General features: G+C 35.0%; 1 protein-coding gene across 1 annotated transcript in view; it reads right to left on the bottom strand.

Moving 5' to 3' along the window:
• The window catches only part of Cdh7 (cadherin 7), a 144514-nt gene extending 119610 nt beyond the window's left edge, over nt 1–24904 (bottom strand). The window contains exon 1 of the mRNA XM_052200311.1: nt 24695–24904. Coding sequence (XP_052056271.1) covers nt 24695–24904 — 210 coding nt within the window. The remainder of the gene's footprint in view (nt 1–24694) is intronic.
• Nucleotides 24905–27242: the final 2338 nt, after the last annotated feature.

The following is a 27242-nucleotide window of genomic DNA, read 5'->3' as shown; positions in this document are numbered from 1 at the left end:
ATCAATTAATGCCAGCTTTCCCCTGACCTCCACATATGTTCTCTGGCATATTACTCCTCATCACTAAAATAAATGAATAAATGTTAAAAAAAAGCAAGATTTGATTGCATTAATAGCTTTGTATTATATTATTTCTTATAACACCAGCCATTCAAAAGTTCAAAATGCTGAATTATGTTATTTTCTCTCATCCACAATACTTACAAATATGCAGTAAAATACCTCAGAAAAGTATTTTAAAGAACTCAGGGAACATATAGCTACATTACAAAGCTTTCTAAAAGATTTCATATTTTTATGTATTCTGATATTTTGCTTTGGCTATTCCATGTGTAAATTTAAGCATTTACTTATTTTTGTTATTTTCAGTGTTTCTTTATTTCATCATGTTTTACTTGATAAATGATAAAATTACATATTAAATTGTAACACAACATACACACAAACATATTAGAATTTTGTAAATATTGAGTCTCCTATACCATAAAATCTAATCAAGCAGTCATTCTAAAACTTATTTCAATTCTGATACTTGAAAAAGAAAAAAAAAAAAGTAAAGATGACTTGTGTCCTAGTTAGTTTTAACAATCAACTTGACACTGTCGAGAGAATTATCCAAACAGGTAATCTCAAGTAATAGATTACACAAATAGGCTTGTTTGGTTTGTGAATTTATCTGTGCCAGATTGCTCTGATTGTGAATGAATATAGAAGGGCTACCCTACTGTAGATAGCACCATTGTCAAGCAAATTGTCATGAGGCTGCATAAAAATCTAAGAATAATGGAGAGATGGCTCATCTGTTTAGAATGCAAACTTTGCTTGCAGAAAAGCCAAGTTGCATTCTTAGCACCCATGGCAAGGGACTCACAGCTACCTGAATATCCATATCCAACAGATAAAACATCCCATTAAAGCCTTTATGAGCAACTGTACATATATTCCCATATCACCAACACAGAGACACATGCATTAACATAATTTAAAGGAACTCACATACCTATGGTCATTTGCTATTTTGACTAAGGAGCTAAAATCATCCAGTGGAAAAAAGACAACAGTTTTTAAAATGGTGCTTGTTCAACCGGAGATCAGCATGGACAAAAATACAAGGTGAACCATTCTTATTTCCTTGTAAAAAGCTCAAGTCCAACTAGATCAAGCACCTCCACATAAAACCAGATACACTTAAGTATACTATCATATCATCTGCAAATAGTGATAGTTTGACTTCTTCCTTTCCAATTTGTATCCTTTTGACCTCCTTATTTTGTCTAATTGCTCTAGCTAGAACTTCAAGTACTATATTGAAGAAATATGAAGAGAGAAGGCAGCCTTGTCTAGTCCCTGATTTTAGTGGGATTGCTTCAAGTTTCCATTTAGTTTGATGTAGGCTACTGGTTTGCTGTATATTGCTTTTACTATATTTAGGTATGGGCCTTGAATTCCAGTTCTTTCCAAGACTTTTAGCATGAAAGGATGCTGAATTTTGTCAAATGCCTTTTCAGCATTTAATGAAATGACCATGTGTTTTTTTTTTCTTTGAGTTTGTTTGTGTAGTGGATTGTATTGATGGATTTCCCTATATTGAACCATCCCTGCATTCCTGGGATGAGGCCTACTTGATCATGGTGAATGACCATTTTGATGTATTCTTGGACTCAGTGGGCAAGAATTTTATTGAGTATTTTAAGGGAAATTGGCCTGAAGTTCTCTTTCTTTGTTGGATCTTTGTGTGGTTTTGGTTTCAGTGTAATTGTGGCTTCATAGAATGAGTTGGGTAGTGTTCTTTCTGTTTATATTTTGTGGAATAGTTTGAAGAGTATTGGTGTAGGGTCTTCTCAGCAAAGTGGCTGGTTATAAAATCAACTCAAGCAAATCAGTAGCCTTCATATACTCAAAGGGTAAGCAGGCTGAGAAAAAAAATTGGGAAATGACACCCTTCACAATAGCCACAAGCAATATATAGTATTTTGGTGTGACTCTATCCAAACAAATGAAAAATCTGTATGACAAGAACTTCAAATCTCCAAACAAGGAAATCAAAGAAGACCTCAGAAATTGGAAAAATCTTCCATGTTCGTGGATTGCCAAGATTAATATAGTTAAAATGGCCATGCTGCCAAAATCAATAAACAGATTCAGCGCAAGCCCCATCAAAATTCCAACTCAGTTCTTCATAGAGTTAGAAAGAGCAATTCTCACATTCATCTGGAATAACAAAAAACCCAGGATAGCTAAAAACTATTCTCAACAGTAAAATAACTTCTGGGGGAATCAGTGTCCCAGACCTCAAGCAATAGGATAGAGTAATAGTGTTAAAAACTGTATAGTATTTGTACAGTGACAGATAGGTAGATCAAGGGAATAGGATTGAAGACCCAGAAATGAACCCACATACCTATGATTACTTGATCTTTGAAAAAGGAGCTGAAATCATCCAGTGGTAAAAAGCCTTTTCAACAAATGGTGCTGGTTCCACTGGCAGTCATCATGCAGAAGAATGTATTCATCCATTCTTTTTTCCTTGAACTAAGCTCAACTCCAAGTGAATCAAGGACCTCCACATAAAACCAGACACACTGAAACTAATAGAAAAGAAACTGGGGAAGACCCTTGAGGACATGGGCACAACGGAAATGTTCCTGAACAGAACACCAACTGCTTATGCTCTAAGATCAAAAATTGACAAATGGGACCTCATAAAAATACAAAGTTCCTGTAAGGCAAAGGAAACTGTCAAAAGGACAAAATGGCAACCAACAAATTGGGAAAAGATCTTCACCATCCCTACATCCGATACAGGGCAAATATCAAATATATACAAAGAACTCAAGAAGTTAGAACCCAGAGAACCAAATATCCCCCATAAAAGTTGCTATACAGAGCTAAACAAAGGATTTTCACCTGAACAGATTCGGATGGCGGAGAAGCACCTTAAGAAATGTTCAACATCACTAGTCATTAGGGAAATACAATTTAAAACAATCCTGAAATTTTACCTCATACCAGTCAGAATGGCTAAGATTAAAAACTCAGGAGACAGGAGGTGTTGGCGAGGATGTGGAGAAAGAGGAATACTCCTCCACTACTGGTGGGATTGCGAGTTGGTACAACCACTCTGAAAACAATCTAGCGGTTCCTCAGAATACTGGGCATGACACTTCTGGAGGACCCTGCTATACCACTCCTGGGCATATACTCAGAGGATAGCCCAGTATGCAATAAGGACACATGCTCCGCTATGTTCATAGCAGCCTTATTTATAATAGCCAGAAGCTGGAAAGAACCCAGATTTCCCTCAGTGAAGGAGTGGATACAGAAAATGTGGTATATTTACACAATGGAATACTACTCAGCGATTAAAAACAATGAATTCATGAAATTCATAGGCAAATGGTTGGAACTGGAAAATATCATCCTAAGTGAGGTTACTCATTAACAAAAGAACACACATGGAATGCAGTCACTGATAAGTGGATATTAACATTGAAGTTCTGAATACCCAAGACGCAACTCACATATCAAATCATTATCAAGAAGATGGAAGGAGACGGCTCTAGTCCTGGAAAGGCTTGATTCAGCATTGTAGGGGACTACCAGAACAGAGAATTTGAGGGGGTTGATTGGGCAGAGGGAAGAGGGCTTATGGGACTTATGGGGAGAGGGGAACTGGGAAAGGGAAAATCATTTGGAGGGTAAACAAAGAATATAGAAAAAAATAAAACCCAGATACACTGAAACTTATGGACGAGAAGGTGCAGAAGAGAGTCTAACACATAGGCACAGGGGGAAATTTCCTAAACCGAGCACCAATGGCTTATGGTCTAAGATCAAGAATCAACAAATAGGACCTCATAAAATTGCAGAGCTCTGTAAATCAAAGGACACTGTCCATAGGGCAAAATGGCAACCAACAGATTGGGAAAAGATCTTTACCAATCCTACATCTGATAGAGGGCTAACTTTTACAGAAAACTCAAGAAGTTAGACTCCAGAGAATCAAATAAACCTATTAAAAATGATAGTATACTTAAGTGACTCAAAAAACTCTACTAGAGAACTCCTTCAGCAAAGTGGCTGACTACAAAATCAACTCAAGCAAATCAGTGGCCTTTATATACTCAAAGGATAAGCAGACTGAGAAAGAAATTAGGGAAATGACACCCTTCACAATAGACACAAACAGCATAAAGTATCTTGTGGTGACTCTAACCAAACAAGTGAAAGACCTATATGACAAGAACTTCAGATCTCTGAAGAAGGAAATTGAAGAAGATCTCAGAAAATGGAAAAACCTTCCATGCTCATGGATTGGCAGGATTAATATAGTTCAAATGGCCATATTGCCAAAGGCAATCTACAGATTCAATGCAATCCCCATCAAAATCCCAACCCATTTCTTCATAGAGCTAGAAAAGGCAATGCTCAAATTCATCTGGAATAACAAAAAACCCAGGATAGCTAAAACTATTCTCAACAGTAAAAGAACTTCAGGGGGATTCAGTATCCCAGACCTCAAACTTTACTACAGAGCAAGAGTGATAAAAACTGAATGGTATTTGTACAATGTCAGGCAAGCCAATCAGTGGAATAGGATTGAAGACCCAGAAAGAACGCACACACCTATGGTCACTTGATCTTTGACAAAGGAGCTGAAAGCATCCAGTGGAAAAAAGATAGTCTTTTCAACAAATAGTGCTGGTTCAATTGGAGGTCAGCATGCAGAAGAATGTGAATTGATCCATTCTTATCTCCTTGTACTAAGCTCAACTCCAAGTGGATCAAGAACCTCCACATAAAACCTGACACACTGAAACTAATAGAAAATAAACTGGTGAAGACCCTTGAGGACATGGACACAGGGGAAAATTTCCTGAACAGAACACCAATAGCTTATGCTCTAAGATCAAGAATTGACAAATGGGACCTCATAAAATTACGAATTTTCTGTAAAGCAAAGGGCACTGTCAAAAGGAAAAAACAGCAACCAACAGATTGGGAAAGAATCTTCACGAACCCTAAATATGACAGAGGGCTAATATCCAACATATACAAAGAACTCAAGAAGTTAGACCACAGAGAACCAAATAACCCTATTAAAAATAGGGTACAGAGGTAAACAAAGAATTTTCACCTGAAGAACTTTGGAGGGCTGAGAAGCACCTTAAGAAATGTCTAACATCATTAATCATTAGGGAAATGCAAATCAAAACAACCCTGAGATTTCACTTCACAGCAGTCAGAATGGCTAAGGTCAAAAACTCAAGAGACAGCAGGTGCTGGCGAGGATGTGGAGAAAGAGGAACAGTCCTCCACTGCTGGTGGGATTGTAAGATGGTGCAACCACGTTGGAAATCAGTCTGTTGGTTCCTCAGAAAACTGGGCATGGTACTTCCAGAGGACCCTGCTATACCACTCCTGGGCATATACCCAGAGGATTCCCCAGCATGTAATAAGGACACATGCTCCACTATGTTCATAGCAGCCCTATTTGTAGTAGCCAGAAGCTGGAAACAACCCAGGTGTCCCTCAACAGTGGAATGGATACAAAAAATGTGGTATATTTACACAATGGAGTACTATTCAGCCATTAGAAACAATGAATTCATGAAATTCATAGACAAATGGATGGAGCTGGAGAACATCATACTAAGTGAGGTAACCCAGTCTCAAAAGATCTGTCATGGTATGCACTCACTGATAAGTGGATAATAACCTAGAAACTTGGAATACCCAATAAATAATCCACACATTAAATGATATCCAAAAAGAACAGAGGAGTGGCCCCTGGTTCTGGAAAGACTCAATGCAACAGTATAGGGGAAATACCAGAACAGGGAAGTGGGAAGGAGTTGATGGAGGAACAGGGGGAGGGAAGAGGGCTTATGGGACTTGTGGAGAGTGGGGACCCAGAATATGGGAAATCATTTGAAATGTAAATAAAGAATACATCAAATAAAAAAAAAGAAAAAAATGGGGTACAGAACTAAACTAAGAATTTTTCACCTGGGGAATATCAAATGGCTGAGGAGCACCTAAAAAAGTGTTAAATATCCTTAGTCAGCAGGGAAATGCAAATGAAAACAACTCTGAGATTCCATATCACACCAGTCAGAATGGGTATGATCAAAAAACTCAGGTAACAGCAGATACTGGAGAGGATGTGGAAAAGGAGGAACACTCCTCCATTGTTGCGGGATTGCAAACTGGTACAACCACTTTGGTACAACCACTTAGTCTGGTGGTTCCTCAGAAATTTGGAAATAGTATTACTTCAGGGCCCATCTATACCACTCCTGGGCATATATCCAAAATATTCTTTAACATATAACAAGGACACATGTTCCACTATGGTCATAGAAGTCTTATTTATAATAGCCAGAAGCTGGAAAAAATGTAGATGACCTTCAACAGAGGAATGGATACAGAAAATGTGGTACATTTACACAATGAGTACTACTCAACTATTAAAAAGCAATGAAATCATGAAATTCTTAGGCAAATGGATGGAACTAAGAAAATATCATCCTTAGTGAGGCTACCCAATCAGAAAACAACACATACAGTATGCATTCAGTGATAAGTGGATATTAGCCCCAAGGCTGGAAATACTCAAGATACAATTTACAGACCCCAGAAGATCAAGATGAAAGAAGATCAAAGTGTGGGTGCTTCGGTCCTTCTTAGAAAGGGGAACAAAATACTCACTAGAACCAATAATGCAACACATTGTAGAGCAGAGACTGAAGGAAAGACCATCCAAAGACTGCCCCACCTTTCCCCCCCGGGAATCCATCCCATATACAGTCACCAAACCCAGACACTATTGTGGACGCCAAAGGTGCTTTCCTGAAAGGAGCCTGGTATAGCTGTTTCTTGAGAGGCTCTGTCAAAGCCTGACAAATAGAGGTGGAAGCTTGCAGCCAACCATTGGTCTGAGGACAGGGTCCACAATAGAGGAGTTAGAGAAAAGAAGGAACAGAAGGGATTTGCAACCCCACAGGAAGAACAACAATATCAACCATCCAGACCTGCCCAGAGCTCCCAGGGACTAAGCCATCAACCAAGGAATACACATGGAAGGACCCATAGCTTCAGCCACATATGTAAGAGGCTTGTCAGGTATCTATGCGAGGAGAGACCCTTGGTCCTGTGAAGGCTGAATGCCCCAATGTAGGGGAATTTGGGGGTGCGGATATGGATGTTGGTGGATTGGTCAGGGAACATCTTCATAGAATCAGGGGGAAGGGGGACAGTATTGAGGGTTTCTGGTTAGGGAAAAACAAGGCAAGGAGATAACATTTGAAATGTAAATAAAGAAAATATCCACAAAAAATTTTAGAGATGTGATATAGTAGGATTTTGAGATAGAATTATTGCCATTATTTTTAAGAAACAACCAAACTGACTTCAAGACTGGTTGTACAAGTTTGCATTCCCTCCAGAAATGAAGGAGTGTTCACTTTGCTTTACAACCTAACCAGTGTGTGCTGTATTTGAGATTTTTATCTTAGCCATTTTGAAAGGTACAAGATGGCTTCTCAGAGACATTTTGATTTGCATTTCTCTGATGACTAAGAATGTTGAACATTTCTTTGAGTGCTTCTCAGCCTCTGTTGAGAATTCTCTTTTGTTCTGTACCCCATTTAAATGCATTATTTGATTTTTTTTTAGTGTCTAAAATCCATTGTGTTCTTTATATGTTTTGAATAATAATCCTCTGTCAGATGTAGGGTTGGAGAAGATCTTCGCTAGTCTTATCTGGCCTCAGGGAGAGAGGATATGATTAATTCTACTGCAATTCATGTGCCTGGGTAGATTGAAATTGATGTACTGGGTTTCCCTTTCTATGTAGAAAAGGGAAGGTGATGATGAGGGGAGGATATGTGAGGATGGTATTTGGAGGAAAGAAAGGGGGGGAACTGTAATCAGGAAAGTGAATAAATAGATAAATAAATAAAAATAAATAAATAAATAGAAACTATTCAGAATAAAAGAAAATAAATAAAAGACTAGCTAAACATGAGCTTGTGATTGAGCCAGCAAACAACTGTTTTTCATACATTCTACTTCAAATCCTTGTTTGTGTTCCTGCTTTGCCTTCCCTTGGTGATCTGAAATGGAAATAAACACTGTTAGTTTTTCACTAACCAGCAAGTTGCTCTGGTTTAACTATTTTGTAATAGCAGCAGATCTAAAATTATATGCGTGTTCCCCTGTTAACTTCGATAAATTTTGGTTTTAACACAAGTATCTTCATTTCATAAAACATGAATGTTCTCATGGTAATGTGACTTTGAAACAGTAGTGTGGCACTGATGCTTGGCAATGACAATGACAGTCATTTAGGCGTGTTTATGATTTTACTGTACAAACTTGCTGACTCTGAAATATATTCACAACATTGATTCAATGGCTGATGGCTTCTCTGAATGAGAAATGATGAAGGCTGAAACAAGTAAATCCAAAAATTAATTTTGCTAAGCAGATACTGATACAAGGCTGACAACAGTGATTATTACATACTGCAGATGGTTCTTAAGTTATGCTTAGCTACGTACTAGGTAAGTTCATGTAGGACATAGAAGAAGGGCTTTCATTCTTATATGATCTTTTAACTTTACAAGTGGCAGTGAGTTAGGGGGAAAGAACATCACTCCAAGTCACCGTGTGAATAGACTCTGGTGCTGGGAGGTTCATCCTGTACTCACATGCTTCTATTTGGGTGGATAATCCATCATTTTATTCACTTCCATGGAAACTCTTGTTACAGAGCTGTAGTGTTGCCTTCTTTATATTGGCTAATCAGTTTTAAAAGGATACCATAGTTTACTGTGAGGTTTTGTATAGGTTAATATTATTTGCCTCTAGCAATATCCCAATAGTCATGTATTTTACAGCTTACACATAATCAACTGCACACTGTTTCTGAATGAAAGCCTTTCTAATATCATTTTTTTCTTCATCCTTGTCATTATCTCGCCTGTCAAGTTGTCATAAACCCAGAGTCACATGGAAGCAGGTACAAGAGAATTTCATGGATCAGATGTATCCTTGGGCATGTCTTGAGGCATTTTCTTAAATAATAACTGATGCTGTGGGAGGTGATATCAGTAGATTGTCTTAGGCTATATAACAAAGGTAAGCTATGCAAGTAAGGGAGAACAAGCCATTAAGGAGCATTCTTTAACAGTTTCTGTTCACAAAATTCTTTCTTGAGTTTCTGCCTTAACTCTCCTCAGTGATGCAGAATAACCGACGAGATGAAATGAACATTTTCCTCCCCATGTTGTTTTGGCAATGATGTTTATCACAGCCACAGAAAAGCAAACCAGAACTTTCCTGTGTAGGTGTCTCCAGCGGCCCCTGCCTCTTCTGTAACCAATATGTTCTCTGGATGATTTATTTCAGCATCACAATTTTCATGTTACTTGGATTATGAAATAAGAAAAAATGTTTTATTTTTCCTAGTGTTTGATTAAATATATTGTGAAACATCTACCTACCTGATCTATCATCTTTCTCAGTGCCCCTGCGACATCTCCCCTTACATTTTGTACTATTTCTATATGTTGGTAAGGACACCACAATGGAAAAATAGAGATTATATTCATCATATCACTTTTTAAAACCATACAGGAAAAAATTTGTTTAGGTGAATACTTAGAGATCTTTAAAACTTCATTATTCCTGATATTTAACAATGTCATGGGTCCAGAAATATGATACAATAAAATTATTTCTTAGTTCTTACTAATGTTTAATGTTACTGTTGCCTACCTGGTTTCTAATGTAGTAAAGCTCAGTTTCAGAATTCAGAAATTAATGATGTATAACATCTATAATCACTACCAATACATTTGATATAAATATCAGAATAATTAAATCTCTGAACTAAGGTGTGCTTTTAAGAACAAAAAGGATTCTCAAGCCAGTCTCTTTATCTGGGGCCACAAAGCAACACACAAATATTTCAAAGGTTGTGGAATTCCTTGCCTCCTAGGAAACTGTCAAAGAGTTAATTTTCTTCCAAACATAAAATATATTTGAAAAGGAAACTTACTTATATATTTTAGTGTGTGGTATCCAAAACTTTTTGAAAATTTTAAGGTTATATTTAATTACAACATATTTTTTTTCATTTTCCTCCCTCCAAACATTCCTATATTCCACTCCTAACTCTCCTTCATGTTCTTGGCATTGTCTTTTACTGGTAGAACATATGTATATATGTTTTTCTAAAACATAGCCTGCTTAGTAAATATGCTATTTTGTATTATACATTTATTTTTTTAAAAACTGTTCTAGGTAATTTAGGGACTGGCTTAACTCTGGGAGTAAATTTTTAAAATGAAATACCTATCTTCGATTTATTATGTATGTAATACTTGTCATAATTACCAAAACTTCGTGTCCAAGTATCATTCATGATTATTTACCAGAAATATTGGCATTAGAAACACCATTCTTATCCTAGTATTTTAATAGTGTAAACAGTTTCCACTGTTTCCACTTTTATTTCTTTCATTTAACATTTAGGACTTTGTACACTGAGCAACTTCTTAACAGAGGACACTAAATCAAAGATGATTTGATTTGATTTAATTTGACATTTATTGAGGAGGGAGAGATGGCATTATTCTCCCAGTGTGAACAAGTACAGGAGAGAACAAATAATTTAGATATCTTGTCTATGGCTAGGAAATGTGCCAGGATGATGAAGCTTGCACACACTCATCTTTGATTTCCTTCAGATTTGGATCATGCTTAAAATATGCTTCAAAAAGAAAATATTATAATTTTCTAAACTATAGTACTTAGCAATATGGAGCAAAATTGTTTCACATTATTATCCATAACAACACATATTATAGACATACAAAACATGAAGAGTTTTCAGATAGCACCTTAATATAAACAGGAAGTGCATTACATACTACCTACTACAAAACTTATTTGACACAGAAGCAGCTGACAGAAAGGGAGCATTGGATATTTGTTCTCAGATCTCATTGCTTATGAACCTGATTTCACTTTCAAATAAGTATTTCACAATTCCTGTAATCACTAAGGGTATATGCACACTAGATTCCCCTCAACTGAAGAATGAAGGAATAAATAAAATTTGGTACCTTTACATGATGTAGTATTACTCCACAATTTAAAAAAAAAAAGTCATTATGAAATTTGCAGGCAAATGGATGAAATTAGGAAAAACTCATTTGAATGAAACAATCCAGATCCAGAAAGACAAATATTATACACACACACACACACACATATATATATATGTATATATATTCACCTCTAAGCAGATTTCATTTATTAAGTAAATGGTAATCAAGCTACCATCCACAGACTCACAGAAGTTAGATAAAAAGGAAGGCTATGGGGGAGCATGGATATTCCTAGGGATGGAAAATAGAATAGATTCTTCAGGTGGACTTGGGGCAGGTAGGGATAAGAACAGGAGGGATCGGGTTGGGACGGAGAGATGAAGGAAGAGAAATAAAAGGAAAAAATGAACTAAAGTATATGCCAATCATATTGTTCTTTTTTATGAATAGTTAAAGCAATCTATAGTCCTCAATATTCTGTATCAATCTATAAACTAGTTGCTATGTATAACCTATTAGTTAGTTAACATATCCAACAGAAGTTATACAAAATGTAGATTGTCGAATTCCATTTAGAAAACAATATATAAACAGAGAGCTCCCAATTTCTCTAAAGGTATAAAGGTATAATTTACACCTTTAAATGCCACTCTGATCTAAAGTGCCTTTTCTGAGTTCCTCTGTGAGGTAGAACAATGAATAAACTATTGATACCACTACAGATTCATCAAGATCTTTACTTTGCTTCCTATTCTCACTTTATTACATTCTGTTGGATGCACAAACATTTATAAAACAGAAGCAGGACTCTCTTAGGAATTATATAAAATAAGTTGATGATACATGCTTAGATGATACTGCACAAATAAAGTTCAGATCTCACTGTATCCTCGATTACACATATTAGAATTGAACTGAAACTAACTGAAATGGTACTTGAATCTGTAGGTCATAAAACTGTCAGTGTCATAGAAATTCTTTAAATACTGTAATCCAAAACATGAGGCCACCTTTCTACTTGCACCATATTCTCCAACATGGGAAAGACAAAGTTAGAGTCCTGTGATATTCGGTAACATGTTTCCAAAAAGAGAGGTCATTTATCTGCCTGGAGCAAAGAGCTTGCATTCTCTTAAGAAAGGTTATTTTAATTTTTTATACAGACAAAGAAGGCTGAAAGACCTGAGAGAAATGTAAAAATAAGCCAGCAAAATCTTATGTGGAGTTTTCAGAGACAATAATGGGTGAGGAGACACTAGGGTACTATGAAAATGAATGATATTTCTAAGGAAAGATTTTGAAAATATTCAGTTTAGCTTTCATAGCCAGAATGTGATTTTTTAATAGATCCATACTAGCATATTCCTTTTATGTGTTTTCTGTACACAAATGCCACAATTAATTATTACTTGTGTTATTGTTCATATGAAAGGATTGTTATAGTAAATTAATAGTAAAATAACTAAGATACTCATAGTTCAATGTGTTATAAGGAGGAAGTAATTCACATTAAGTTTCAACATGAGTAAAGATCTTGATACACAATTTTGAACAGTATGCAGAATATAAAAGACTGCAGAACTTGGTCAGCTTGTCATATTTTCATGGATCAAGAAGCAATCATAGCTCTGTTTGAAGACATTTCTCAAAATTAAGCGACACATAAAATGCTTGAGAACAAGAATTAACTTTCACAAACATTTAAATTTGCATTAGTACCAAATCATTGCCTTTGAAAATTTTAATTCAAAGTCTTAGAAACCAGAGCTTGTATAAAGCTCAATCTTCCCTTTCAGGAATGTGTGTGGAATTTCAGGTTTTTGTGTGTTCCTGATGCAATAAGTTCTGGTTGAGGAGGGTGAATGGAGCATAGGCATGCGAAACACACTGTCTCTTTCTTCAAGAAGATGGTGAATTTTTAGAAACACAGTTTCTGTTTTGGCAGGTTCATTGTTTTTATTACTTTGTTATAAATATTCCTTATAGACTCTATATATGGTTACACTTTGAAAGCAGTCCCACATTAGCCCATGTCATAATGTAGTCATCTGTGATGTCTTTAAAATTCATATTTGATTGATAAGAATTGTAGCTCTTGGTAAGTTTCATGTTCTGGTTTATATGTAAATTCAATCTCAGTGCCTGGAGCTCTATTTCTCTTGAATAAGCAAGATGTAGCAGCTCCGTTATGATTTAGTTCCAAAAATTATATAAACTATGTGAGGAATAAGAAAGTTGTGCAACTCAGAACGGAGATTTTTGAATATGTTATGGGAAAGAAAATGGCAGTTTTTGTGTTATTTATACTTCATTCTAGAGAACCAACTGCAGAATGTGTAATTTCTTCCTACATATTTGGCTTTAACGTGGACACTTAAATGAGTCACAAATCAGAAAAATCTAATTTGAGCATGGTTTGACTAATTCAACCAGTGATCATCACGAATCTTTCAGACACACACATCTGTTGAACATTATATATGTGTTGGCCAAATTTTGTTTGTGTGATTTGGGCTAAGTACTTTAAAAACATGTCAGCATTTTAACTAAGGACATCAGCAAACATTTGAAGGGAGGCATTCTTATCAGATAATTGCAGTGTTTGTATACAAAACTTGCTGAGATGATGTTAATTATGTTGCTTTAATTACAATTCCAGTAAAAGAGCCACATCTTGAAAATACCCTTCTGCATTCATTTTCAGAAGACAAGAAATCCAGTTGATCTAGAAATGTAGATTGCCTCCACACTGTTTCATCTCACATACATTTTGATTCTGCATTTTATCTTTGGCAAAAGGTCAGAAGATGCTTCTCTAGCTCTTGGCTAGACACCTGTTCTCACTGAAACAAATCCGATGAATTTAAATCACTCCATGAAACAATTTTATCAATACATTTCAAAAGTGCTCTGAGAAGTTTCAGATTACCACAGCCAAAATCAAACTACGTTGCTGGCCCCAAGTTACATAAAATAATTGATTGTAATAAAATAATATTTAAAAAGAATTTGACAAATTTCTCCATAGATCCACAAATCCACAGATGTTTATGTACTCCACATTTGCATTTACCTTACAAATCTTCTTAATATAGAGTAAGACTTCTATAGATTATTATGATTACTATCAAAATTTACCAGCTTGGTAAATAGTTATGAGATACATTTTTAAATGTAGATAAAAGCTAATGGGTGTTTTAAAAATATTATGACTAATGTTTGATTCAAGTATGGATGTTGTACTTGTAAGTATAGAGGGTCCAATTAATGGACTACTGACAAGTATTATAACAATTCTATTTTTTATGTGAATTAGATTTAGAAAATTTGATTTTTGACTTAGTTAAAAATTCCTATATTTAATAATGTAGTCCCAAAGCATTACCTTGTACATAAATATATTATTCATAGCAAAATGATATTACAATAACTTAGAATTGTTGGAGGAAGTTGTAAAGACAGAATGAGCTCATCAAACTGACACACTAAGCTGTAGCATGTGTAGCCTCACAGAAACCTGCAGCTCTCTATTTTGCTTTCTGAGATGCAGAGAAAAGGTGACTGTCTACAGTTGAGGAAACAAGTCCTTCCCAGGCAGTAATTCTGCTACTACACTGCCCTTCCTTCCAGCCTCCAGAACTATATAGATTACACAAAACACTATCATTATTGTTCAAATGGTTTGCTCTAATATATTGGTATGGCCAGTTAAGGAAACTGATGTGATACTGAATTTTGTAAATATGACTGCAGTTAATTCAAATTGCTTGAAAATTAAAAATAAGGACATTATTTCTTATAAGCATGAGGCAATCTTTCTAGTCCTTTGTCCCTTCCCCCCACAGCATTTAGCTGTGACCCTCCTGGCTGGCAACCCCCACTCTTCCCCTGGCGTTATCTCTGGCCTATTCAAGCTGTGACATTCCTGGCCTACAGCCTCCACCCTTCCCCTGGCATTATCTCTGCCCTTGTTCTGTTGGGAACAATACAGCCACTTTCACCTTAACTACCAAGGCCGGCTCAGGGCAATTTCACCTGGAGACCAGCAGAAAACTGGAAGCAGGCAACCCGCCAAGAAGAAGATCCAAGGAATTCGTGGCCATTTGGGGGGCAGGGTGGTTTTCCAAAGACTATATATATTGGCTTAATAATAGTAAAGTCAGTCTCTATGGGCAACTGTCCTCTTGACTCATTTCTCTTTCGCCCCCTTCCCGTTACCCCCAGAATTCTCTTCCAGGTAATCTGGTTTGCATGTGGCCGAGGGCGGCTGCAGTCCTTCTCAAAGATGGCCATAATTTCTACTCCTGCTTGCCTTAATTTATATGCATTTATTATCTATTTTAATTTTCCCACATAACATTTAACGCCTCTGTAACATAACTCAAGGCATTATGACGGTATGCTTATTGTTGACTGTACACTCATTCATAGCTCTGAAGACAGTTATTTGAAGAAACTATCAATTATTATGGTTTTAGTATTGATATAATTGTATATAGATTTTATATTACAATATAAGATTTTAGATTTTTTCAATATTTACTTGTCTTATAGAATTCTAAATGCTGATTATTTTCTGAAACAATACTTTATGTATAATTATAATGACATATTTATAAATGAAGCTTACTGTGACAAAGTTCTTTATATTTTTCATATAATAATGTTGAAGAAGATGTTTTAACTTTAGAGCATTCTAAGATGTCTGAGACATTTGAGACTAGAAAGAATACAAAACTCTGACCCATGATTGTTCCTGTCTGAGAGAACTACAGGGACAAAAATGGAGAAGAGCATGAGGAAAGGAAGTTTCAGGTATAGGCCCAAAGTGGGATACAGTTCAAGGGGAGGTTCCAAGGCCTGACTTTATTATTGAGGCTATGGAGCACTCAGAAAAAAGGACCTATCATGACTGGCTTCTGAAAGGCTGAACATGCAGCTGAAAGAGTCAGATGCAAAATTAGCACCCAACCAATGAACAGAAGCTTCTGACCTCTGTGTTTGAATTAAGAAAAGGCTAGAAGAACCTGAGAAGGAGGGCAAACCTGCAGGAGAACCAGCAGTCTCAATTAGCCTGGAACCCCAAGATATCTCAGACACTGGATCACCAACCAGATAGCACACATCAGCTGATATGAGGTCCCCAACTAATATATAGCAGAGGATTTCCAGGTCTGGATTCTGTCAGAGAAGATGCACCTAACCCTCAAGAGACTGGAGGCCCCAGGGATTTTAGAGGTTTGGTGGGGTTGGGGATGGGACATCCTCATGGAGACAGGAGGGTGGGGAGGAAGTATGGGATATTGAACCTTCAGAGGGTAGATCTGGAGGGGAAAAAATCTAGAGTGTTAAAAAAATTAAGATAAATAAATAAATAAACAAATAAACAAATAAATAAAAGAATATGATTTCACTTCAACTCAGATATCCTAATTTCTTTCCTGATATAAAATTATTACTACAAAAGTAGTGACTGTGTTAACAGTATTGTGAATTTAAATTTGTCCCACAATTCACATGAACAAACTGTGCGTCCTTATAATGGACAATGAAACTGCAATAAATATCATTACAACTGAAGTATTCATTCTATCTGTACATGATATAAGAGAGTTACATTGGTTTAAATTCTTTTTAATTTCACTGATAAGTTTTTATATTGTTTTCCATTAAATTAAACTGTCATATACTACCTTAACCAAGGAGTTAAGACAACAAGTCAGCTCACCATGTAAATCTCCTAATTTGATAATTGACATCATTGTCAATTATACACCCACTTTTGTATTCACTACAAAGAGATGTGAGAGTGTTCTACACTGTGGGATATTCTCCCACATTATTTGTAATGGATACAGTAATGTTCAAGCTAGCCATTGTCCCCACACTACTAAGGCGGTAAAATGGACATGAAATTCCATTCCTAACTAATTAGCTATCTCTTAACATTGGCTACTAAAAGAAAAATTGCTTTTCTCTAATGGATTCTCCCTGGATATTTTAGCCACATGCCCAAGTGTAGGCCCCATGCCTAAAAAAATGGAGAGCTAACACAAAAGTGAAATCTATGGCTCTGATTTTTTTTTGTTGACTCTATAACTTATTTGGGGCTTTTTAAAAATTCTTTGATATTTTGCTTATGTACAGTATATAGTATACAGTGCTTTTGAATTTTGTACTTTTCTGGGCTTTGTATCTCTCTTTTTTTCTTCCCTCCATCTTTTCCTCATTCTCTCTCATGACCCATTCTTTATGTTTATTCGTGGATGTTTTTGTACTTTTTAATTTTTTTTCTGATTTGTTTATTTTCTTTGCTTGCTTATTTTCTGAATATGTAGTGTATGAAAGAATGCAATTCAGTGAGCGGGAATGTGGGGAAGATCTAGGAGGAAGAGGAAAAACTGTGATTGCAATATATTATATTAAAATGCTTAATAAAATATGTTTATATGTATTAAAACAAGAGTTATGGAGATGACTCAGTCTGTAAAGTGTTAGATACAGAAGCACAAGGACTTGAGTTTGAGTATACAAAACCCATAGGAAATCCATTTAAGTGTCATAAATCTCAAATACCAGCACAGAGGAGGCAGGAAGGAACAAGAGGATCCCAAAGCTCATTAGTCAGCAAGACTAAGCTGGTGAGTCCCAGATTCAAGGATCGATAGAACTGTTCTTAAAAACTGAAGTGAAGTACAATTAAAAGTGGTATAGAAATATACCTCTGGCTTCTATGTGCAGCCACATTGAAACATGGACATAAAATATAAAGACAAACACACACACACACACACACACACACCACACACACACACACACCACACACACACACACACACACATACTGTGTGTGTACTGCTGCTGCTGCAGTACTACTACTACTACTACTACTACTACAAAACCAAAAATAGATCAAACTCAAAATGCCCTTTAGCTGCAAAGTATCCAAGGTTGAAAATGAGTTAGGGCATAGGGCAAAAGAAAAAGATGGATACTCAATTGATTCTCCCCCCCAAGCAATCATTTTATTAAGACAAAATTTGAACACAACTAGATTAGTAAATGTGCCTAGTTTGAATATTTATAACACTCTCTTACGATACTAACTTTTGGAGAAACTCAATTAGGGCAATTTATTCTTATGCCTAAAGTATATTCAAAATTGTTATATTATGTATCTTCATTTTACAGATAAATATATAAAACCTAATTGTTTCAGTAGCATGCTCAAAATAACAAGAAAATTACAGCTTTATCTTCTTGCTTGACAAAGATTCTCAGTAGAGTTTTAGAATACTTAGAGCTACTTCCAAGGGAGTTAAGTTGCTTATCCCATTTTGCCTTGATTTGAGAAATCTATATAAATTATAAAACAATCCACAGTGGTATGGTTGCTCACACAATCATTCATTCACAGAACCCTAAATCAGCACTTGTGGTTTTTCCCTTCTCCACAGCTAAGGTTTAACTTTAAATTTCCCCACTTTCTTTTTGTTTGTTGTCTTTTGGTCACCTATTTTTCTTACAAATTCACTATTACATTCTATTTTAAAAAAAAATCTATAGTTTTTGCTCTTCAGTCAAGCATGGGAGCACAGTATATCTTCAAAGTAGAGCTGTCATAGTTATTTGAGGAAGAAATGATAGAAAGACAGGGAAAAAGGAAGAAGCAAATGCTATGCTTTCCAACTCCTGAGAGAGATTTAGTGGGATACAATGTTGAATGTGTTTGTGAAAGCAGTATCTCAGGCAATAAAATTAAGGATTAAAATAATAAGGTTATTCATGAAAATATTTGGAACAAAAGTTGTCATTACTAGACATTTCTGTATATGCTTATTTCAAAAAACTTGTGCCTGCTTTATTATTATTTAATACTATAATTATCATAGTGACACAGGAAAAAGCAGTGAACTCAATGGCTCCATGTCAGTAGGGTAATTATATGAGAACACATTAAGATAATGGCAGTTATATTTACATAGGGACCCAATCATCATGCTAGTTAATATTTTGATCTTATCTCCTATATGTAGAATCTCAATATAAACAGAATATTAAAAAAGCAAGAGAAGGCCATATTATATTCTTCATTTTTGCTTCTTCTTGTCAGTTTTACTGCTTTGTCAGTAAAATCAAACAAACATGAAAGTAAGAACGTTCTTTACCTCATTTTGAGCAGCATAGATTGAAAGGAAATTTGCAACAATAACTATGGGGTTATCTGCAACCCAATCTATCATTGAACATTCCCCAAGTCTTCCAACTTTTAGTTTTATAGCACTACAATAAAATCTTTGGTGTTGGTCACTTTCATTTACAATTAGTGAAACAGGAAAGATGGGAAAATGCACTGCAATAATTGCAAGTCTCTTCAATTTCTATCACATAATGATATATTCTATTTTCCATATTGCGAAAAAATATATCAAACACAAATATTCAATTATTAATTTCATATGGAGAAAATTCACTTAATTCCTTATCATGATAACTGATTATTACAAGCAAAAACTAACTCTTGGAAATATATTACAAACATAAACTTATTTGCATCCCAAAGAGCTGATCCATGTCCAAATTCTTTTGAAACCACCAGGAACTCCAGGCTTCTATCAGAAAGTTAAGAAGTTAGGAAAAAGAGCTTTCTAGGCAAATAAATGGTAATAGAATTCCCAAGAAAATCAGCTCCTATTCTTTCCTACAATAGCAACATCAACAAAAATAACAACCAAACAGCAGTTTGTCCTCTTACATTTCAATCTGACTATAGGCAATATACATTTTTAAAATAGAGTTCTCCTTTTTATTTAGTTTTATGTATGCTATAATCAATGTAATATATACTCAACTACAAAGATATGCTTTTCCCAAGTAATAATAGTTTGAATTTGCTATCCTCCTTTTGTTTGTCTAAGAAAATCCCAAAAGAACATACTTTGGAATTCATCCCATTAATGTAATTTATTTTCATGATAAAATTTCTGCAGCACTGAACACAGCCACAGTGTTGGGAGGTATGGAATCTTTAGGGAAAGGATGTGGTGGTGTGTAAATGAGAAAGTGTATAGGGAATTTTCACCAACACTTTTAATTTAATGGAATGTGAGTCACGAACACTACACTTCTACGTATTTGATTTCTACTGGGCAATAGGTATAAATTCTCCCTGAATGAGTACAGAAGAAAGGGGAGTAGCATAAAAGGCTAGAATGATGTTAACAATGAGGGAAGCAGACTGTGGGAGATTCAGGAAGCACATATTTTTGAGAAAGTAATGGCCTCAGGCGCAGCCATCGGCTGGCAGCCCATTACAGTTAGGAAAGATGAAAATCGCTTAATACCTGGAACACAGTCTTGGCGCTTTTGTAGACAATTTTTATTTTGTCAGATGGTTAGGGCATCTTAAGTGAGAAATACCAAGGTGAGGAAAAGACTGAGCTGTAAGCCTACAGCAATGGAATCAGGCAAACCACTCTGATATGTAACCCAGCAAGAACAACAATAACAAAACCTCTCACTTCATGTCCTCTAATAAGAAATCATACACTGAACAGAACTCAGTCACTAAAAATACTTCCTCTTTAATTATATGTGCATTTAGGATCACTAACCTATCTATTTCCACCATATAAAGCAGAGAAAGCAATCAATTAATTAAGGTAATTTTATCATATCTGAAACCAGTCCAGTCCTGGAAACTGCAGAGTAAAGGGCTTGCTTTGCCCACTAGGATTTGAATTCAAATTCCCATTCTATGAATGCAGAGCGATAAACATGAGGATCCTCATGGTCTGCTGTCCAGTCAGTCTAGGCAAATTGGGGAATCTTAATGACAAACTTATTTTCCATGCAGTTATTGAATTAACTTTTGGAGTTCTATGGCATTATCATAGCCTTAGAATTTGAAGTTCTGCAAGAAATCACAGAATATTTTTTCCATTTCTAGGGTTAGTTCAAACAAATCATTATTCTAAACATTCCAAACAAGTGCAGATGCTGTTTAGTATATAAATCGGTAGCTATGTTCATGTAGGGAATCACTAATAAAACATTTGACACAGAGTATCAGTAACTATTATTATATATTATGTGACAAAGTCAAAATATAAAATTATTATTACATTGAACACCCAGACTAATATTACTTAAAGCTATTTAAAAACAATTTAACTTACACATGTGTGTATGTAATTGCAGAACTTTGTATACATGAATGTAGTACCATGGAACCAGAAATTTTTAAACTGCCCTACTTGGATACAGGAAACATACTTTGTTGACCTCTGAAACATCTCAGTAGCTCTCCTAATATCTTATATCATTTGCTAAGTAGCAAAAATAAACAGTAGATGTCAGTATTTCTATTTTAGAAGCACGGAAACAAAAATATAAGGAAGACAGGCAATTTACCTCAAATAACCCAACCTGTATTAACTGGGAGAACGAACAACAAATCTGATCTACTCTACCTAGATTATGTGGCCTGTTAAAGCCAAGATGTTATAAATTTCTTCTAAAATATCTACAAACCTAGATTTTGTTTATATTCTTTGTTGACAAAATATGTGGCCAACTCTCTACCATGATAGAGAGTTTGACATACATCTTTGAAAAGTATCTGTTAGGTTCCTTTGTCTTCCTTTATAATCATCAGCCTACTTATCCTTCAAATCTCTGTCTGCAGTATTTAATTCTCTATCGTACAAGCACATCTGACCATAGTCATTATATACCTTAACTAAGCAAACAATAGGTGATACATTAATTTTAAAAGAACCTCGGGAGAATAATGAGGTTAAAATTGTTTGTATTTTTGTTTGTTTGTTTTTTGCTACTTCAGATTACTAAAGGCAACAAAGTTTTAAATTTTTGCTCGTGTGTACAGAATAGATAGCATTGATGTTCTGTGTTGCTTCTGTACAAAACAAAATACAAATTACTTCTATGAGGCCTAATATATTTTTGCCCTGGAATATAAATCACTCACTCAATCGAGCGGTAAAGTCATTAGATTTTTGTTTTTACTTCTTGCTTTGTAGTCAGGGGCGTGTTTCTTGAACTCATTTTTTATCTTCATTGGGAACACTTCCATGGGCACCTTTCAATACATATTGTGCAAGAAATATACAGACTTACTTAAATGTCCTATAACATATATCTTCACTTCTGACAACACACAAACACACACACACACACACACAAACCACACGCATACATTTTCTGTGATACAGGGTACAAAGTAGTCCAGGCTGGCCTACAATTCTTGAACTTATGATTCTCCTATTCCACTCCCAACTGGGATTAAAGACATCCTTGCAATGTCTAGAAATTATGCTATTCACCTTAGGAAGAGAACACGATATTGTTTAATAACCTAATACATATTTCAGTGTATATATGCCTAAGGCATATGTTTTTGTAATTTTAAATTAGTTTGGAGTTATTTCTATTCTGAATTTTTTGATAGAAAATTAAGAGTAATATTTTTAATATTTTGTAATTGTGTTGAATTTCAAAATTGCAACTTGTTCATAAAAAACTAAATTTTTATCAAGTTAATAGGAATCTTTTTACTGATTTTAAAACTTTGTGCACATGGTCACAAATATATTTATGTACAATACATACTGTTTGTGAATTATTTGAATGTCATGCTCAAGGAAAAATTTAAAAAGCTTAATTCATATGTTAAATAACATAAAATGAAAGATTTTTAGTTTAAAGCTTGAATTATAATTAATATTTTCATATTGAATAAAATCTTTAATGTATTATGTATTAACTAGGGGCTCCTTCTCTGATGCATGCATGAACGGTAATCAGAGAACAACTTTCAGGGTTTAGTTTCTTTTTCTACTATGAGAGTCTTAGGGATCAAATTTATATTAGCATTTTGTGACAAGTAAATTTACCTGTGTTATTTTTCTACAAAGAAACAAATTAAGATGAAATGAGTAAAATTTTGGCATATAAAATATAAATGATTTTAGTAGTTAAATAAGATTATGACTGTAAAATAAATATAAAATGTTACATTTCTTGATATTTACATGTGTTACTTTACTTTAGGGAAATGCAGGTCCCTGGTCCTTGGACATATTAACTAGTTTATATTTTTCTTTTCCCACACAGGATCGATTTGTATCCTAAATATTAAAAGAAAATAATAATAAATACCAATACTATTACTTTGAACAATGTAGTTATTCATTAAATATTTTCAATGTTTTAACCTATTCATGTGAAAAATCAGGAATATAGAATATTCAATTTCCCTTTTCAATCTCTGAAATAAAAAATATCCGGATTTCTAAGCAAATGTATCACGAATCTGCTACATTTTATGAGGAATAGATACTTTAAACTGGAGACAGAAAAGGAAAACAAGTGACTTTACAATCACTGATCTTTTCCACATTGGTTAGTATTAAGAAATTTAGGACATCACAACACTTTGAAAAGCCTATGTCCTGGTAATAAGGTCAGAGAACAGTGAGCATCACATTTTGCTCTCTTGACATGGCTTTACTTGACATGGCTCTTTTGACTAACTTTATGTTAGTGAGTTGTTAAAGCAACATTTCCTGTCCAAGTATTTATACAAGAAAAAAAAATATCTCTATTTGCCTGTGCCATACCACCAGATATATACACACCACGAACTGCCTAATAGCATCTCCACCTGAATTTTATTCATACTATTTTATGGAAGGGTATTTTACAAAAAAAAAGAAGAAGAAAGCAAAAATGAATCAAAAACAAAAAGTAAAAATAAAAGAATAAAAGCAGTTCTATGAAAAAAAAAGATAACCAAGATACTGGATTTATAACTGAAGCCATGAAGTCTTAAATTTCATGTTGCAGTTTGTAATGAAGTATATATAATTTTGATATGTTTACACAGTATCACAATACTAGCCACTAGGGAGTCAACTGTATAGTTTGCTGATAGAGGAGCAGATATTGCCATCTATGGCATAGACAGTGGTAAAATGAGGATAATCCTATAAGGAACTCTACCACTTCTCATACAGTTTCTTATAAGAAACACAGATGAAACTTATTGAATCATTAAAAAGTAAACAAACCAAAGTAAACAAAAATTAAGAGATCAGATTGCAGATTAGTCTATCAGTGGAAAAAGGAGGAGGGGATCTCCTGAGGGTATTAGGTGTGGCTTTGAATATGTTCAAAATTCGTAATATACATGCATGAAAATGTTATAATGAAACTCATCGTGTCCAGTTATTATCCACAGACAAAATCTTTCCATATCAACCAGTGGTATCATTTCATTCATACTGTGTCATCTTGTTCTAATTGTGGTAATAAGACTTAGCATCATGTTTTAATAGTGATAAACCAGGCCACTAAGATCTTTCTAGAAAGAATATCATTCCTTCACTTATGCCTTCACTGTCCCACCTAACACAGTAGTTGATGACAGAAGCACCATAAATCCTTTCAGAGAGGATTTGTTCTTTTATCACAAAAGGAAAAGTTAGCAGCTCTCCGGTGAGCTACACACATTGACAGTACCCATTAGTTACTTAAAAAGGCCAAATGCCCTACCTTCCCTACATAGAGGGGATCTGAACCCATGTATTCTTCCAGCACGAAGAACTGATTCCAAACCCAGCTGCGCTTGGTCCGCGACCTTCCTGACTGGAAGTATGGCTTGGATCTGGACCTGGGTAGCTCAGCTTGACTCATCCCAGAGAAGCACAGGAAGAGAGCTATAAGCTGTAGAAAATGGCACAACTCCACTGTGCCCAGCTTCATCTTTTTTTTCTTCCTTTTTCCTGTGTAAGAAAAAAACCTTGACAAGGGAAAAGGCACAGTTCTAGTTGGCTTCGTAGCTCTTGCCTCCGGCAGTGTGTCAGCTGGGAGTCCAGAGATAATAATTTGTAGAGTGTTGGACTGGAAGAGGTCACTGGTGCTGAGTAGCCGTTGCCAAGGAATGGCGTAATAGGTTCCTAGAACAGAGACGAGAGCTCATGTCAGGAATCAGAACATGTAATCTCGCTAAGATTTCAGTTACTAAGAATCCCATATTTCCAGGAAGAATATTTGGATAAGCATTAAAATACTGATATGGACACATAAGGAAATTATAATAATAGTAGCCACATTTATAAATTACATAATTACTGCCATTTGAAGGATTATCTTCATTCCACAGTACATTTTTCATGTTCTTCTAGGAACATTGCATCACATGATTTCTTCTACATTAATGTATAATGTCACTGTGAAATATTATTTTAAAGTTAGCCTTTTTATAATTCTTACAGTTAGATGTATGGTTTAGTATTAGGATGGGAAAGCCAAACATCTCAGACCAAGATGTTTAGCAGATGGATATGTGCTATTTTAAATCTCTCCAGTGAAACTGTAAAGGGACATAAAGTATGAGGTGATTCACAACTGACTGATTGATACTGAGGCACAAACAAACAGTTGTTTTGATGTGTTCAGGTGTGATTGTGATTATCTGTAAGGCTCAGTGATTTCCATTTTCTTCTATTTAAATTTACTGTCATCTGCACTATAGCATGGTTGGTGTATTAGTATACTGCAGTCTCTTGCTAGTCCATAAATCTTTATTAAATGCTTTGTTGTAAAATGTCTACACAGTAGGGCCTTACTCTGTAAGCAGTTAAAGAACTGACTCATAATGCTCAATAGATAGGCAAAAAATAATATATTTGAGAATCTTATTGATTTTCAGCTTGCAACCAAGTGGTGCTTCAGGGACAGTCTGGGAAAAGTCCTTACTTGGGTCTCTATTTAGTGCAGGCAAAGCATTCTGATTATGCAAGGGATAGAAAATCAGTTCTAACAAACCACTTATACACTCCTGAAGAACAGAGGGATAAGAATTCATAACAAGGTTCTCACTTAAATCTCCATATTGGACTTTGTGAATTAATTTTACGTTCTATACGTAATCATCGGTAGGATGAATCTCTCTGTCTTTCTCTCTCTCTCTCTCTCTCTCTCTCTCTCTCTCTCTCTCTCTCTCTCTCTGTGTGTGTGTGTGTGTGTGTGTGTGTATAGCAGATTAAAAAATCAATAGCACAAATCTAAAATTTCCCTACATATTAAAGTAGAAAAAGAATTATACTTATAAGTGATTTTATTTTTCATTTTCTAATAATGTACTCTGTAACAAAAAACACCTGCTAATCAACTGATAAATACTGTAAACTGTTAAAATTTTCAGAAAATATCATACCAAGATAAAAATGTGATCATAGAACTACATAAATTTCTTGAGAATGTAAATCAGTTTGTATAACAGAAGAAGAAACAAATCCAAGTGACCTTTAGTCTTGTAAAAATTATCATATACCTTCAAACTGCATCTCTATAAAGTTTGGATATTCCAGAGTGCATTTCAGAGTGAATCACTATTTAGTAAATAACGTATGCTTCTACCAATGACAATGAGATAATTCTAATAAACTTTATTGCCTATAGCCTGCTGTGAATTAAAGATACCCAAATACAGTGACTGATGGCAAAGTGAAATGAAGACCAGAATAGGACAGAGAGGCAGGTGAATTAAGGTACTAAACCACATATTTCAGGAAGGCTAATCTACAGCTGAGTAGATGAAAACTACTCTGTGATCTAATGTGTGTTCAAAAATAGTGGATTAGGCCTAAGAGTCTAGCAAATATATGGGTGCAGAAAGAGTGGCTAAGCAAAGATAAAGCAAGGTCTGCCTTTCCTGCACCAAGCAACTAACTGCATTTCTGGGGACCAGGAGGGATGTTTTAGTGAGAGTAGTCAGATAAAAACAGAACAAGGAAAAGTTCTAATTTATCTGCTCTGTTTTCTTTAAAGAAATGCCTTTAAAAGATAGATAAAACTAGAATTCCATTACATTGATTATGTTATACATAAGCAACCTTGTGCATCGTTTCAATGTGAAAATACATTCACCTTTTAAAGAAATAAACACCAAATTATTTTTGAAATGATAAAATGGGTGAGGGATTTAGTCCAAATATATATGGCAAAGCACATGCATGTTCTCATTCAAATAAATATGCATAAGTGAGATTGTGATTCTAAACTCCATGATCTTGGATAAGGACATTTATATGAAGTT

This window comes from Apodemus sylvaticus, chromosome 12 (genome assembly GCF_947179515.1).
Source record: "Apodemus sylvaticus chromosome 12, mApoSyl1.1, whole genome shotgun sequence".
Classification (NCBI taxonomy): Eukaryota; Metazoa; Chordata; class Mammalia; order Rodentia; family Muridae; genus Apodemus; species Apodemus sylvaticus.
This window is presented reverse-complemented; position numbering and strand designations above follow the sequence as displayed.